Source organism: Crinia signifera, chromosome 19 (genome assembly GCF_055691185.1).
Source record: "Crinia signifera chromosome 19, ASM5569118v1, whole genome shotgun sequence".
NCBI classification, from domain to species: Eukaryota; Metazoa; Chordata; class Amphibia; order Anura; family Myobatrachidae; genus Crinia; species Crinia signifera.
This window is the reverse complement of record NC_139226.1, coordinates 74,810,567-74,824,308: the sequence shown is the minus strand read 5'-3', so window position 1 is coordinate 74,824,308 and position 13,742 is coordinate 74,810,567. Positions and strand designations below refer to the sequence as shown.

At 50.8% G+C, this 13,742-nt stretch overlaps 1 protein-coding gene and 3 long non-coding RNA genes across 5 annotated transcripts; 1 reads left to right on the top strand and 3 right to left on the bottom strand.

Annotated features, from left to right (window-relative positions):
• Positions 1–1,497: 1,497 nt before the first annotated feature.
• LOC146042667 (uncharacterized) lies at positions 1,498–3,207 on the top strand. The gene is made up of 3 exons (XM_083162786.1): positions 1,498–1,513; positions 1,589–1,897; positions 2,005–3,207. The coding sequence occupies exons 2-3, from the start codon at positions 1,891–1,893 to the stop codon at positions 2,670–2,672; spliced, it is 675 nt and encodes a 224-aa protein (XP_083018912.1). The 5' UTR covers positions 1,498–1,513; positions 1,589–1,890; the 3' UTR covers positions 2,673–3,207.
• Positions 3,208–4,442: 1,235 nt separating this feature from the next.
• Positions 4,443–5,173, bottom strand: LOC146042668 (uncharacterized). The gene is made up of 2 exons (XR_014463968.1): positions 5,130–5,173; positions 4,443–4,607 (listed from the first exon to the last, which is right to left on the bottom strand). It is a non-coding gene; the product is annotated as an uncharacterized LOC146042668 (long non-coding RNA).
• A 2,575-nt stretch (positions 5,174–7,748) lies between these two features.
• Positions 7,749–8,278, bottom strand: LOC146041878 (uncharacterized). The gene is made up of 3 exons (XR_014463648.1): positions 8,144–8,278; positions 7,923–8,062; positions 7,749–7,841 (listed from the first exon to the last, which is right to left on the bottom strand). It is a non-coding gene; the product is annotated as an uncharacterized LOC146041878 (long non-coding RNA).
• Positions 8,279–12,382: 4,104 nt separating this feature from the next.
• LOC146041877 (uncharacterized) lies at positions 12,383–13,279 on the bottom strand. 2 transcript variants are annotated; one of them, XR_014463646.1, is made up of 4 exons: positions 13,240–13,279; positions 12,768–13,136; positions 12,564–12,684; positions 12,383–12,482 (listed from the first exon to the last, which is right to left on the bottom strand). It is a non-coding gene; the product is annotated as an uncharacterized LOC146041877 (long non-coding RNA). The 2 variants fall into 2 exon arrangements; XR_014463645.1 differs by lacking the exon at positions 13,240–13,279 and having other exon boundaries at positions 12,768–13,214.
• Between the last annotated feature and the right edge of the window lie 463 nt (positions 13,280–13,742).

Here is a 13,742-nt window from a genome sequence, read left to right as displayed (position 1 = left end):
CAACTCCCGGCGCTGACGCTCGGACACTTCTCTGCCTCTCTCTACCTGCAAACACCCACTTAAATCCCAAAGGCAGCCCTCTCCACCAGCCTCTGGAATTTTTAACCCTTCCTATGCTGGGTGCGGTTGCATGATATATAAAGAGGCCCATTGATCCCAGAACCAAAAAATATACACAAACTAAACAGATTGTAATCTAAGCATTTGGTCGCTTCTAACCGGACCATAGATATACAGTTATATTCTTTAGGTATTAAGCATTCGGGAAGACTGCCATATTTAACTTCATTGTAGCAAATCCCTTATTCATGCTACCATCACAGTTTACTAACTACATAACCAGGAGGCAGTGACGTAACCACGGGCAACGCTTATCCTCCCAGTTTCTCTTGTGTTCAAAAAACGCTCTTCTTGCCTTCATATGCCTATGTAGCAGTATGGGCTACAGTATACAAAGCTTAGGGAACATAGTACAGCCATTTACATAACATGAGGGAATATTTCCCTCCAGTAGCACACATACTCATCCTAATTGAATAACCTGTTTGGATTATTCAGTATAACATCCTATTATTGTCCGACATACAGCCCTGTGATGTCCCCTATATATAGCAGTCTGGGGTTCCCAGCTCTGATATGAATACAGTCCGTGATAATTTCCGGTTATCGCCGGCATTTTGCAGTGCTCTTTGCTGCAACGCAGAAAGATGCAGGCGAACAACATATGACGGAAAGGGGCGTGGCCAAATACTTAATACATCATGAGGTTAATGTTTAATATATGCTAAATCTTTTTGTGTAATTTTGCTGACACTGTTTGTTTTTTAAAGGCTACAGACAGAACACTGGACGAACAACCCAGTGGTTCTGGGGTCCAACCACCCGTAGCGAGAAAGAAACCTGGCAGGAAAAAAAAGGTTCCTCTAGACCAACTTGCCGAGGGAGAAGAAGAGAGCATCCCGTTCACTACTGCAGAAAGCAACGTGCTGGTTGAAATGGTCCACAAGTTCTATGACCAACTGTGTGGACAAAGAAGACAGGAAACGAGCGGTAGAGAGCGTAAAAGAATATGGGCCTCGATTGCAGAGAAGGTTCATTGCTTTTTTTTTATTAAAATAAATCCATTTAAAAAAGTGCATTATTTGATTGTTTATAATGTGATTTTTTGCATCTTAGATTACAGCAGTGAGTGGCAACGTCAGGTCGATCGACAAATGCCACAAACGATACAATGATTGTCGACGGCACACAAAACGGAAGATGGGCCAAGTCAGGCAACATCTAATTGGGACTGGAGGCGGACCACCATTACAAGTTTCATGGCAGCCGTGGGAACGAGCCATCCAGGAACACATGAATCCAATCATGGTGGAAGGTGTTCCAGGCTCTGTGGAGTCCAATGTCCGCAGAGCAGAAGTGTTGAACGCTATCGAAGCGCAAATTCCACCTGCGCAACGAAGAAGACGAAAGACAACACCAGCAGAAACAGAACCTTCGCAAACTCAGGAGCAGGGTAATTATTTGTACTACTTTGCTCTCTCTAACATTATTTTGCAAGGTTCTAAAATGTATATTTTCATTTCAACAGTTGTCGTTGCTGAAGATCGGACAGAAGACACCCATGTAAGCCAACCGGCTGAAGAACAGTCAACACAGGAAGAGACCATCACCCTGGATCTGTACTCGATCAGTCAGTTTGAATCGTCCATTCAAACAGAAGACACCTCTCGAGGATTTGAAGACAGCAGCTTGCAAACCCCACTGGGTGAAGAAGGATCTACAGCAAGTGGAGGATTGGCCCATCAGCTTCCAAGTTATCATCATTCCATCCAGGACATCGAGGAAGCGTCTGAAGATGAGGAGGAGGTGGATCCCACCAGACCACCACTGATGGATTGTAAGCTTTTGCCATTTGTTTGTAACCCTGTGGTTTTTTTTTTTTTTTTAAAGATTACATTGTGTGAAATGGATAAAATTTATTTATCTTGTCCTTTTTTTTTATAGCCGGAATGCAGCTCGTGGAGGACATCCAGAGAGAACAGGCTCCAACGCGCGTCCATAGAGTCCGGCAATTGGCGTCTGAAATAGAAGATCACCAGAACCAGTACCGGATCATGATGGAGCAGAGGATGACAGCCATGGAGAAGCATCTTGAAACACTGGCCACAACGATGTCCGACATCGAGCGAAGACGCCAGGAGGATTGGGCCGAAATAGAGCGAAGACGGCATGAAGACTGGGTGGAATCCGAACGCCGACGTCGAGAGGATAACCAGGTGATGATGACCGGGATCTACAAGTTGGTTGAGAATGCAGCGTGTCAACAGGAGACCCTGAGACAAATTTCCACCTGCCAGACACAAATTGCGGCAAGCTGCATGATGATCGCCAGTTCCCTGCAGCAGAGATACAATCCGGACAACGTGGGACAACCAGCGAGAGCCACCCCTTCACCGTGGATGCCACCATCTTCATCAAGTCGGCATCAGGAGCCTGCGCATCTCCAAACATCGTGGGCTGGATCTTCTCAGGCATACCAAGGCTACGCTGGAATGTATCCACCTCCTCCACCCTCCAGCCAAAGACCAAGGACGCCACCACATCGCACATCTCCTGCTCGAGCTTCAACCGCCCAAAGGCCGGGACCGGCGGAGGAGGACCCTGCACAGTGAACACGGTCGTATATTTCCATTTATTTTACATGTTGTTTGTTTTTATGTTAATATAGAAAGCTTTCTTTTCTCCAACTTTCAGTTTGTCTTTTCTTATGATTATTTAACCCTTGCAAATTTTTCCTACAGCTGTGTTCACTAAGGAGTTGGGCGTAACAGTTATGCAATGCATGCGCGTGCATGCATTGATAATTGTTGGGAAATGATGAAAGCTCCTTACATATGGTGGATGTAATAATGGGCCATAAAAAGAGCAATCTGATCCCACATTTCTACCCTTGCAATGCAACCTTTAAAACATTTGTTCATATTTATCAAAATTACACCCAGTGCAAACACCATTTTTTTTTTTTCAATTTTTCAGGGGCAGTGCATTGGAAATTGATTTTCAACTCCTAAAATCCAAAACGGGGAGAATGCCAAAGCTACATACCTATTGGTGAGTAATACCCAAGTGCACCCTCTAATCTATCTTGTCCCCAAATCTTGTCCCTTGTGCTAACGCCCAGACCAGGCGCATTTGAAGTGTGGCTGGCTTGTGCGTTACCACAACGCTTACTCTGCATCCGGTGCCCACAGCTTGCAACTCGCATCTTGTCCCTTGTGCTAACGCCCAGACCAGGCGCATTTGAAGTGTGGCTGGCTTGTGCGTTACCACAACGCTTACTCTGCATCCGGTGCCCACAGCTTGCAACTCGCATCTTGTCCCTTGTGCTAACGCACAGACCAGGCGCATTTGAAGTGTGGCTGGCTTGTGCGTTACCACAACGCTTACTCTGCATCCGGTGCCCACAGCTTGCAACTCGCATCTTGTCCCTTGTGCTAACGCACAGACCAGGCGCATTTGAAGTGTGGCTGGCTTGTGCGTTACCACAACGCTTACTCTGCATCCGGTGCCCACAGCTTGCAACTCGCATCTTGTCCCTTGTGCTAACGCACAGACCAGGCGCATTTGAAGTGTGGCTGGCTTGTGCGTTACCACAACGCTTACTCTGCATCCGGTGCCCACAGCTTGCAACTCGCATCTTGTCCCTTGTGCTAACGCACAGACCAGGCGCATTTGAAGTGTGGCTGGCTTGTGCGTTACCACAACGCTTACTCTGCATCCGGTGCCCACAGCTTGCAACTCGCATCTTGTCCCTTGTGCTAACGCCCAGACCAGGCGCATTTGAAGTGTGGCTGGCTTGTGCGTTACCACAACGCTTACTCTGCATCCGGTGCCCACAGCTTGCAACTCGCATCTTGTCCCTTGTGCTAACGCACAGACCAGGCGCATTTGAAGTGTGGCTGGCTTGTGCGTTACCACAACGCTTACTCTGCATCCGGTGCCCACAGCTTGCAACTCGCATCTTGTCCCTTGTGCTAACGCCCAGACCAGGCGCATTTGAAGTGTGGCTGGCTTGTGCGTTACCACAACGCTTACTCTGCATCCGGTGCCCACAGCTTGCAACTCGCATCTTGTCCCTTGTGCTAACGCCCAGACCAGGCGCATTTGAAGTGTGGCTGGCTTGTGCGTTACCACAACGCTTACTCTGCATCCGGTGCCCACAGCTTGCAACTCGCATCTTGTCCCTTGTGCTAACGCACAGACCAGGCGCATTTGAAGTGTGGCTGGCTTGTGCGTTACCACAACGCTTACTCTGCATCCGGTGCCCACAGCTTGCAACTCGCATCTTTTCCCAAATAGGTTTTTGATACCAATTTCCAAAATTTGCTCTCCTTTTTTGCAGGTTATACCGACGGTAAGGATTAAGAATTGACACCGGGAAAGTCTTTACCATGGTATTAATTTATTTCGGAATTTAACATGTGAAAAAAAGTTAAATAAAGTTTTTCAAATATATTGACTGCTTTCTTGCTTCTGAATGTTATTAAAAAGGTATCAGATGAGTATTATTCCATTTTTCAGTTGTGAACCATTTTCTTTTGAAACGACTGCAAAAAATGATAAAGGGTCAGTGTCAGATAAATATTAAGGTTTTTTTTTGTGTTTTACATGCATACAAGCTAGGAGTTTCCAGATTGGTGCCGGTTTAGACCAAGTACTTTTTGGGTTTATATTTCACTGATACTCCTATTTCTATGCTTTTCCTTAAATATGTCATTCTTGCCAAATACACCTAAATAGATTTCTAAAGGTGTCTCAGTGAAATATTTGGAGCAATCCCCGCCATCTCATAACAGTAGTGATTGATCCAAAAAGCGAATTTCTGGGCCTATTACAGGGTGATAGTTTCAGAAAGCAAATGATTTTGGGAGAGTGTTCCCATAGCTTAGATAACTTAGATTTGACCATATAATTGATTGATTTATCACTTTTTTCAATAGTTTAAAAACTCTACCAAAATCAAACACAAACTCAAGCTAGCTATATTCCATTTGACATGAACTGGATTCATGGACGAGAGGTGAATAAACATGTAAAATTTATTGATGAGAAACAACATTACTTAACACCTTGCACGCACATGACAGGTACAGCCTATGGTCCGGCAGGTCATTTTCACTTTAGGGGTTCACCCGCTGGAGACTTCCCCGTCCAGAGACCAGCAAAAGAAACTGCAAAGAAGAAAGAAGGGGTTAATGATCGGTGACTGTCTCCTATAGCCTCCCACCACCAGTCCCCCACGTAGTTCCATACTCACCCCAGATTTGGTTTTAATGAATGTGCTCGCACATGACAGGTACAGCCTATGGTCCGGCAGGTCATTTTCACTTTAGGGGTTCACCCGCTGGAGACTTCCCCGTCCAGAGACCAGCAAAAGAAACTGCAAAGAAGAAAGAAGGGGTTAATGATCGGTGACTGTCTCCTATAGCCTCCCACCACCAGTCCCCCACGTAGTTCCATACTCACCCCAGATTTGGTTTTAATGAATGTGCTCGCACATGACAGGTACAGCCTATGGTCCGGCAGGTCATTTTCACTTTAGGGGTTCACCCGCTGGAGACTTCCCCGTCCAGAGACCAGCAAAAGAAACTGCAAAGAAGAAAGAAGGGGTTAATGATCGGTGACTGTCTCCTATAGCCTCCCACCACCAGTCCCCCACGTAGTTCCATACTCACCCCAGATTTGGTTTTAATGAATGTGCTCGCACATGACAGGTACAGCCTATGGTCCGGCAGGTCATTTTCACTTTAGGGGTTCACCCGCTGGAGACTTCCCCGTCCAGAGACCAGCAAAAGAAACTGCAAAGAAGAAAGAAGGGGTTAATGATCGGTGACTGTCTCCTATAGCCTCCCACCACCAGTCCCCCACGTAGTTCCATACTCACCCCAGATTTGGTTTTAATGAATGTGCTCGCACATGACAGGTACAGCCTATGGTCCGGCAGGTCATTTTCACTTTAGGGGTTCACCCGCTGGAGACTTCCCCGTCCAGAGACCAGCAAAAGAAACTGCAAAGAAGAAAGAAGGGGTTAATGATCGGTGACTGTCTCCTATAGCCTCCCACCACCAGTCCCCCACGTAGTTCCATACTCACCCCAGATTTGGTTTTAATGAATGTGCTCGCACATGACAGGTACAGCCTATGGTCCGGCAGGTCATTTTCACTTTAGGGGTTCACCCGCTGGAGACTTCCCCGTCCAGAGACCAGCAAAAGAAACTGCAAAGAAGAAAGAAGGGGTTAATGATCGGTGACTGTCTCCTATAGCCTCCCACCACCAGTCCCCCACGTAGTTCCATACTCACCCCAGATTTGGTTTTAATGAATGTGCTCGCACATGACAGGTACAGCCTATGGTCCGGCAGGTCATTTTCACTTTAGGGGTTCACCCGCTGGAGACTTCCCCGTCCAGAGACCAGCAAAAGAAACTGCAAAGAAGAAAGAAGGGGTTAATGATCGGTGACTGTCTCCTATAGCCTCCCACCACCAGTCCCCCACGTAGTTCCATACTCACCCCAGATTTGGTTTTAATGAATGTGCTCGCACATGACAGGTACAGCCTATGGTCCGGCAGGTCATTTTCACTTTAGGGGTTCACCCGCTGGAGACTTCCCCGTCCAGAGACCAGCAAAAGAAACTGCAAAGAAGAAAGAAGGGGTTAATGATCGGTGACTGTCTCCTATAGCCTCCCACCACCAGTCCCCCACGTAGTTCCATACTCACCCCAGATTTGGTTTTAATGAATGTGCTCGCACATGACAGGTACAGCCTATGGTCCGGCAGGTCATTTTCACTTTAGGGGTTCACCCGCTGGAGACTTCCCCGTCCAGAGACCAGCAAAAGAAACTGCAAAGAAGAAAGAAGGGGTTAATGATCGGTGACTGTCTCCTATAGCCTCCCACCACCAGTCCCCCACGTAGTTCCATACTCACCCCAGATTTGGTTTTAATGAATGTGCTCGCACATGACAGGTACAGCCTATGGTCCGGCAGGTCATTTTCACTTTAGGGGTTCACCCGCTGGAGACTTCCCCGTCCAGAGACCAGCAAAAGAAACTGCAAAGAAGAAAGAAGGGGTTAATGATCGGTGACTGTCTCCTATAGCCTCCCACCACCAGTCCTCCTATAGCCTCCCACCACCAGTCCCCCACGTAGTTCCATACTCACCCCAGATTTGGTTTTAATGAATGTGCTCGCACATGACAGGTACAGCCTATGGTCCGGCAGGTCATTTTCACTTTAGGGGTTCACCCGCTGGAGACTTCCCCGTCCAGAGACCAGCAAAAGAAACTGCAAATCCAGCTGTTTGTAGGTCCCTCCAGAAATTATCAAGCAGAAATAGGCTGCGGAAAATAAAAAGGGGTTAGTGACACCTCACAGGGCCCAAACCCTCCCCTCCTTCCCCCAGGGGGAGCGATACTCACCGGGTAACTGCACAGTAGCCCATGGGAAAGGCATCACGCACCCACACCTGCCAGCAGCCCTCACACATCAGGGGTTCATCCGCTGCACACAGGATCCAGCTGCTTGTAGGTCCCTCCAGAAATTATCAAGCAGGAATAGGCTGCGGAAAATAAAAAGGGGTTAGTGACACCTCACAGGGCCCAAACCCTCCCCTCCTTCCCCCAGCTGGAGCGATACTCACCGGGTAACTGCACAGTAGCCCATGGGAAAGGCATCACGCACACACACCTGCCAGCAGCCCTCACACATCAGGGGTTCATCCGCTGCACACAGGATCCAGCTGCTTGTAGGGCCCTCCAGAAAGTATTAAGCAGGAATAGGCTGCGGAAAATAAAAAGGGGTTAGTGACACCTCACAGGGCCCAAACCCTCCCCTCCTTCCCCCAGGGGGAGCGATACTCACCGGGTAACTGCACAGTAGCCCATGGGAAAGGCATCACGCACCCACACCTGCCAGCAGCCCTCACACATCAGGGGTTCATCCGCTGCACACAGGATCCCGCTGCTTGTAGGTCCCTCCAGAAATTATCAAGCAGGAATAGGCTGCGGAAAATAAAAAGGGGTTAGTGACACCTCACAGGGCCCAAACCCTCCCCTCCTTCCCCCAGGGGGAGCGATACTCACCGGGTAACTGCACAGTAGCCCATGGGAAAGGCATCACGCACCCACACCTGCCAGCAGCCCTCACACATCAGGGGTTCATCCGCTGCACACAGGATCCCGCTGCTTGTAGGTCCCTCCAGAAATTATCAAGCAGGAATAGGCTGCGGAAAATAAAAAGGGGTTAGTGACACCTCACAGGGCCCAAACCCTCCCCTCCTTCCCCCAGGGGGAGCGATACTCACCGGGTAACTGCACAGTAGCCCATGGGAAAGGCATCACGCACACACACCTGCCAGCAGCCCTCACACATCAGGGGTTCATCCGCTGCACACAGGATCCAGCTGCTTGTAGGTCCCTCCAGAAATTATCAAGCAGGAATAGGCTGCGGAAAATAAAAAGGGGTTAGTGACACCTCACAGGGCCCAAACCCTCCCCTCCTTCCCCCAGCTGGAGCGATACTCACCGGGTAACTGCACAGTAGCCCATGGGAAAGGCATCACGCACACACACCTGCCAGCAGCCCTCACACATCAGGGGTTCATCCGCTGCACACAGGATCCAGCTGCTTGTAGGTCCCTCCAGAAATTATCAAGCAGGAATAGGCTGCGGAAAATAAAAAGGGGTTAGTGACACCTCACAGGGCCCAAACCCTCCCCTCCTTCCCCCAGCTGGAGCGATACTCACCGGGTAACTGCACAGTAGCCCATGGGAAAGGCATCACGCACCCACACCTGCCAGCAGCCCTCACACATCAGGGGTTCATCCGCTGCACACAGGATCCCGCTGCTTGTAGGTCCCTCCAGAAATTATCAAGCAGGAATAGGCTTCGGAAAATAAAAAGGGGTTAGTGACACCTCACAGGGCCCAAACCCTCCCCTCCTTCCCCCAGGGGGAGCGATACTCACCGGGTAACTGCACAGTAGCCCATGGGAAAGGCATCACGCACACACACCTGCCAGCAGCCCTCACACATCAGGGGTTCATCCGCTGCACACAGGATCCAGCTGCTTGTAGGTCCCTCCAGAAATTATCAAGCAGGAATAGGCTGCGGAAAATAAAAAGGGGTTAGTGATACCTCACAGGGCCCAAACCCTCCCCTCCTTCCCCCAGCTGGAGCGATACTCACCGGGTAACTGCACTGTAGCCCATGGGAAAGGCATCACGCACCCACACCTGCCAGCAGCCCTCACACATCAGGGGTTCATCCGCTGCACACAGGATCCAGCTGCTTGTAGGGCCCTCCAGAAAGTATTAAGCAGGAATAGGCTGCGGAAAATAAAAAGGGGTTAGTGACACCTCACAGGGCCCAAACCCTCCCCTCCTTCCCCCAGCTGGAGCGATACTCACCGGGTAACTGCACAGTAGCCCATGGGAAAGGCATCACGCACACACACCTGCCAGCAGCCCTCACACATCAGGGGTTCATCCGCTGCACACAGGATCCAGCTGCTTGTAGGTCCCTCCAGAAATTATCAAGCAGGAATAGGCTGCGGAAAATAAAAAGGGGTTAGTGACACCTCACAGGGCCCAAACCCTCCCCTCCTTCCCCCAGGGGGAGCGATACTCACCGGGTAACTGCACAGTAGCCCATGGGAAAGGCATCACGCACCCACACCTGCCAGCAGCCCTCACACATCAGGGGTTCATCCGCTGCACACAGGATCCCGCTGCTTGTAGGTCCCTCCAGAAATTATCAAGCAGGAATAGGCTGCGGAAAATAAAAAGGGGTTAGTGACACCTCACAGGGCCCAAACCCTCCCCTCCTTCCCCCAGCTGGAGCGATACTCACCGGGTAACTGCACAGTAGCCCATGGGAAAGGCATCACGCACCCACACCTGCCAGCAGCCCTCACACATCAGGGGTTCATCCGCTGCACACAGGATCCCGCTGCTTGTAGGTCCCTCCAGAAATTATCAAGCAGGAATAGGCTGCGGAAAATAAAAAGGGGTTAGTGACACCTCACAGGGCCCAAACCCTCCCCTCCTTCCCCCAGCTGGAGCGATACTCACCGGGTAACTGCACAGTAGCCCATGGGAAAGGCATCACGCACCCACACCTGCCAGCAGCCCTCACACATCAGGGGTTCATCCGCTGCACACAGGATCCCGCTGCTTGTAGGTCCCTCCAGAAATTATCAAGCAGGAATAGGCTGCGGAAAATAAAAAGGGGTTAGTGACACCTCACAGGGCCCAAACCCTCCCCTCCTTCCCCCAGGGGGAGCGATACTCACCGGGTAACTGCACAGTAGCCCATGGGAAAGGCATCACGCACCCACACCTGCCAGCAGCCCTCACACATCAGGGGTTCATCCGCTGCACACAGGATCCCGCTGCTTGTAGGTCCCTCCAGAAATTATCAAGCAGGAATAGGCTGCGGAAAATAAAAAGGGGTTAGTGACACCTCACAGGGCCCAAACCCTCCCCTCCTTCCCCCAGCTGGAGCGATACTCACCGGGTAACTGCACAGTAGCCCATGGGAAAGGCATCACGCACCCACACCTGCCAGCAGCCCTCACACATCAGGGGTTCATCCGCTGCACACAGGATCCCGCTGCTTGTAGGTCCCTCCAGAAATTATCAAGCAGGAATAGGCTTCGGAAAATAAAAAGGGGTTAGTGACACCTCACAGGGCCCAAACCCTCCCCTCCTTCCCCCAGGGGGAGCGATACTCACCGGGTAACTGCACAGTAGCCCATGGGAAAGGCATCACGCACACACACCTGCCAGCAGCCCTCACACATCAGGGGTTCATCCGCTGCACACAGGATCCAGCTGCTTGTAGGTCCCTCCAGAAATTATCAAGCAGGAATAGGCTGCGGAAAATAAAAAGGGGTTAGTGATACCTCACAGGGCCCAAACCCTCCCCTCCTTCCCCCAGCTGGAGCGATACTCACCGGGTAACTGCACTGTAGCCCATGGGAAAGGCATCACGCACCCACACCTGCCAGCAGCCCTCACACATCAGGGGTTCATCCGCTGCACACAGGATCCAGCTGCTTGTAGGGCCCTCCAGAAAGTATTAAGCAGGACTAGGCTGCGGAAAATAAAAAGGGGTTAGTGACACCTCACAGGGCCCAAACCCTCCCCTCCTTCCCCCAGCTGGAGCGATACTCACCGGGTAACTGCACAGTAGCCCATGGGAAAGGCATCACGCACACACACCTGCCAGCAGCCCTCACACATCAGGGGTTCATCCGCTGCACACAGGATCCAGCTGCTTGTAGGTCCCTCCAGAAATTATCAAGCAGGAATAGGCTGCGGAAAATAAAAAGGGGTTAGTGACACCTCACAGGGCCCAAACCCTCCCCTCCTTCCCCCAGGGGGAGCGATACTCACCGGGTAACTGCACAGTAGCCCATGGGAAAGGCATCACGCACCCACACCTGCCAGCAGCCCTCACACATCAGGGGTTCATCCGCTGCACACAGGATCCCGCTGCTTGTAGGTCCCTCCAGAAATTATCAAGCAGGAATAGGCTGCGGAAAATAAAAAGGGGTTAGTGACACCTCACAGGGCCCAAACCCTCCCCTCCTTCCCCCAGCTGGAGCGATACTCACCGGGTAACTGCACAGTAGCCCATGGGAAAGGCATCACGCACCCACACCTGCCAGCAGCCCTCACACATCAGGGGTTCATCCGCTGCACACAGGATCCCGCTGCTTGTAGGTCCCTCCAGAAATTATCAAGCAGGAATAGGCTGCGGAAAATAAAAAGGGGTTAGTGACACCTCACAGGGCCCAAACCCTCCCCTCCTTCCCCCAGCTGGAGCGATACTCACCGGGTAACTGCACAGTAGCCCATGGGAAAGGCATCACGCACCCACACCTGCCAGCAGCCCTCACACATCAGGGGTTCATCCGCTGCACACAGGATCCCGCTGCTTGTAGGTCCCTCCAGAAATTATCAAGCAGGAATAGGCTGCGGAAAATAAAAAGGGGTTAGTGACACCTCACAGGGCCCAAACCCTCCCCTCCTTCCCCCAGGGGGAGCGATACTCACCGGGTAACTGCACAGTAGCCCATGGGAAAGGCATCACGCACACACACCTGCCAGCAGCCCTCACACATCAGGGGTTCATCCGCTGCACACAGGATCCAGCTGCTTGTAGGTCCCTCCAGAAATTATCAAGCAGGAATAGGCTGCGGAAAATAAAAAGGGGTTAGTGATACCTCACAGGGCCCAAACCCTCCCCTCCTTCCCCCAGCTGGAGCGATACTCACCGGGTAACTGCACTGTAGCCCATGGGAAAGGCATCACGCACCCACACCTGCCAGCAGCCCTCACACATCAGGGGTTCATCCGCTGCACACAGGATCCAGCTGCTTGTAGGGCCCTCCAGAAAGTATTAAGCAGGAATAGGCTGCGGAAAATAAAAAGGGGTTAGTGACACCTCACAGGGCCCAAACCCTCCCCTCCTTCCCACAGGCGGAGCGCTACTCACGGGATAACTGAAACGTAGCCTTGGGATAGCAGCCACGCAACAACAGCGGCAAACAAAGAACCGTAGAAAACCGAAGGAACAACGGCAACAGGCCAAAACACTAACGTGCCCAAACGGAACTCTAGAAAACATAAATTAATGAAAAGTGTTAAATATCATATAACTAATCAAACAAGCCACAAACTTTGGACTACAAATACTCACATTGGGCAAAATATGACCGGATGAGTCGAGCTCTCGCATCCACTCGTTCATTCATACCGGCGAGCAAAGCTGTTGAAAGGTCCCCATGCCGGAAAACCGCAGCATCCACGGTCACCGGCAAACGGTTTGCAATGCAAATGTTGTGTAAAATACAACAAGCATTAATTATGCCGCAAACCTTTGCCGGTGAGTATAAAAGGGCTCCGCCGGTCATGTCTAAACATCTAAACCGGCTTTTAAGGACACCGAAGGTTCGCTCAATTACTGCCCTCGCTGTCGTGTGAGCCCTTTGGTACCTTTCAGCAGCTTCGCCCACAGGATCAGATAATGGGGTCAGGAGCCAGTCCTTATTGGGATAACCCGCATCACCTATGGAAAACCAAAAAAAAAAATATTACATTATTAACAAAGTCTGGATTTCAAGACAAATCAAAACCCCCCCCCCACAGCCAAAAAAAAACATACTACTTACCTAACAGCCAGCCGTCCGGCATTCGGCCGTGCTCGAAATCGGCATATAGGGCGGACTGGCTTAGAATGAACGAGTCGTGGGCCGACCCAGGAAAACCCACAAGGAGGTTGGTTATTTTCATTTGGTGGTCGCAAACCACCTGAACGTTCATCGAGTGGAAGTGTTTTCGGTTGCGAAAACATTCCTCTGATGAACGCGGTGGTTTAAACGCCACATGGGTGCAGTCGATCGCGCCCAAAACACTGGGAAACTTCCATTTTGAGAAAAAGCCAAATTTGATCTCATTCCATTCGCTGTCTTGATCAGGAAATTTAATATACTGGGTCGTTAATTTGCGGAATGCCTTTATGACCTGTGCTATACAGCGGGAGAGGGTTGGCTGTGAATAACCGCATGTTTGGCTTAAAGTGGGCTGGAATGTGCCCGACGCAAAAAAATGCAACGCACCCAACAGTTTCTGGAAACCGGTGAGTGCGTGATTGCCCCGTTTCCGTGCTACCAGG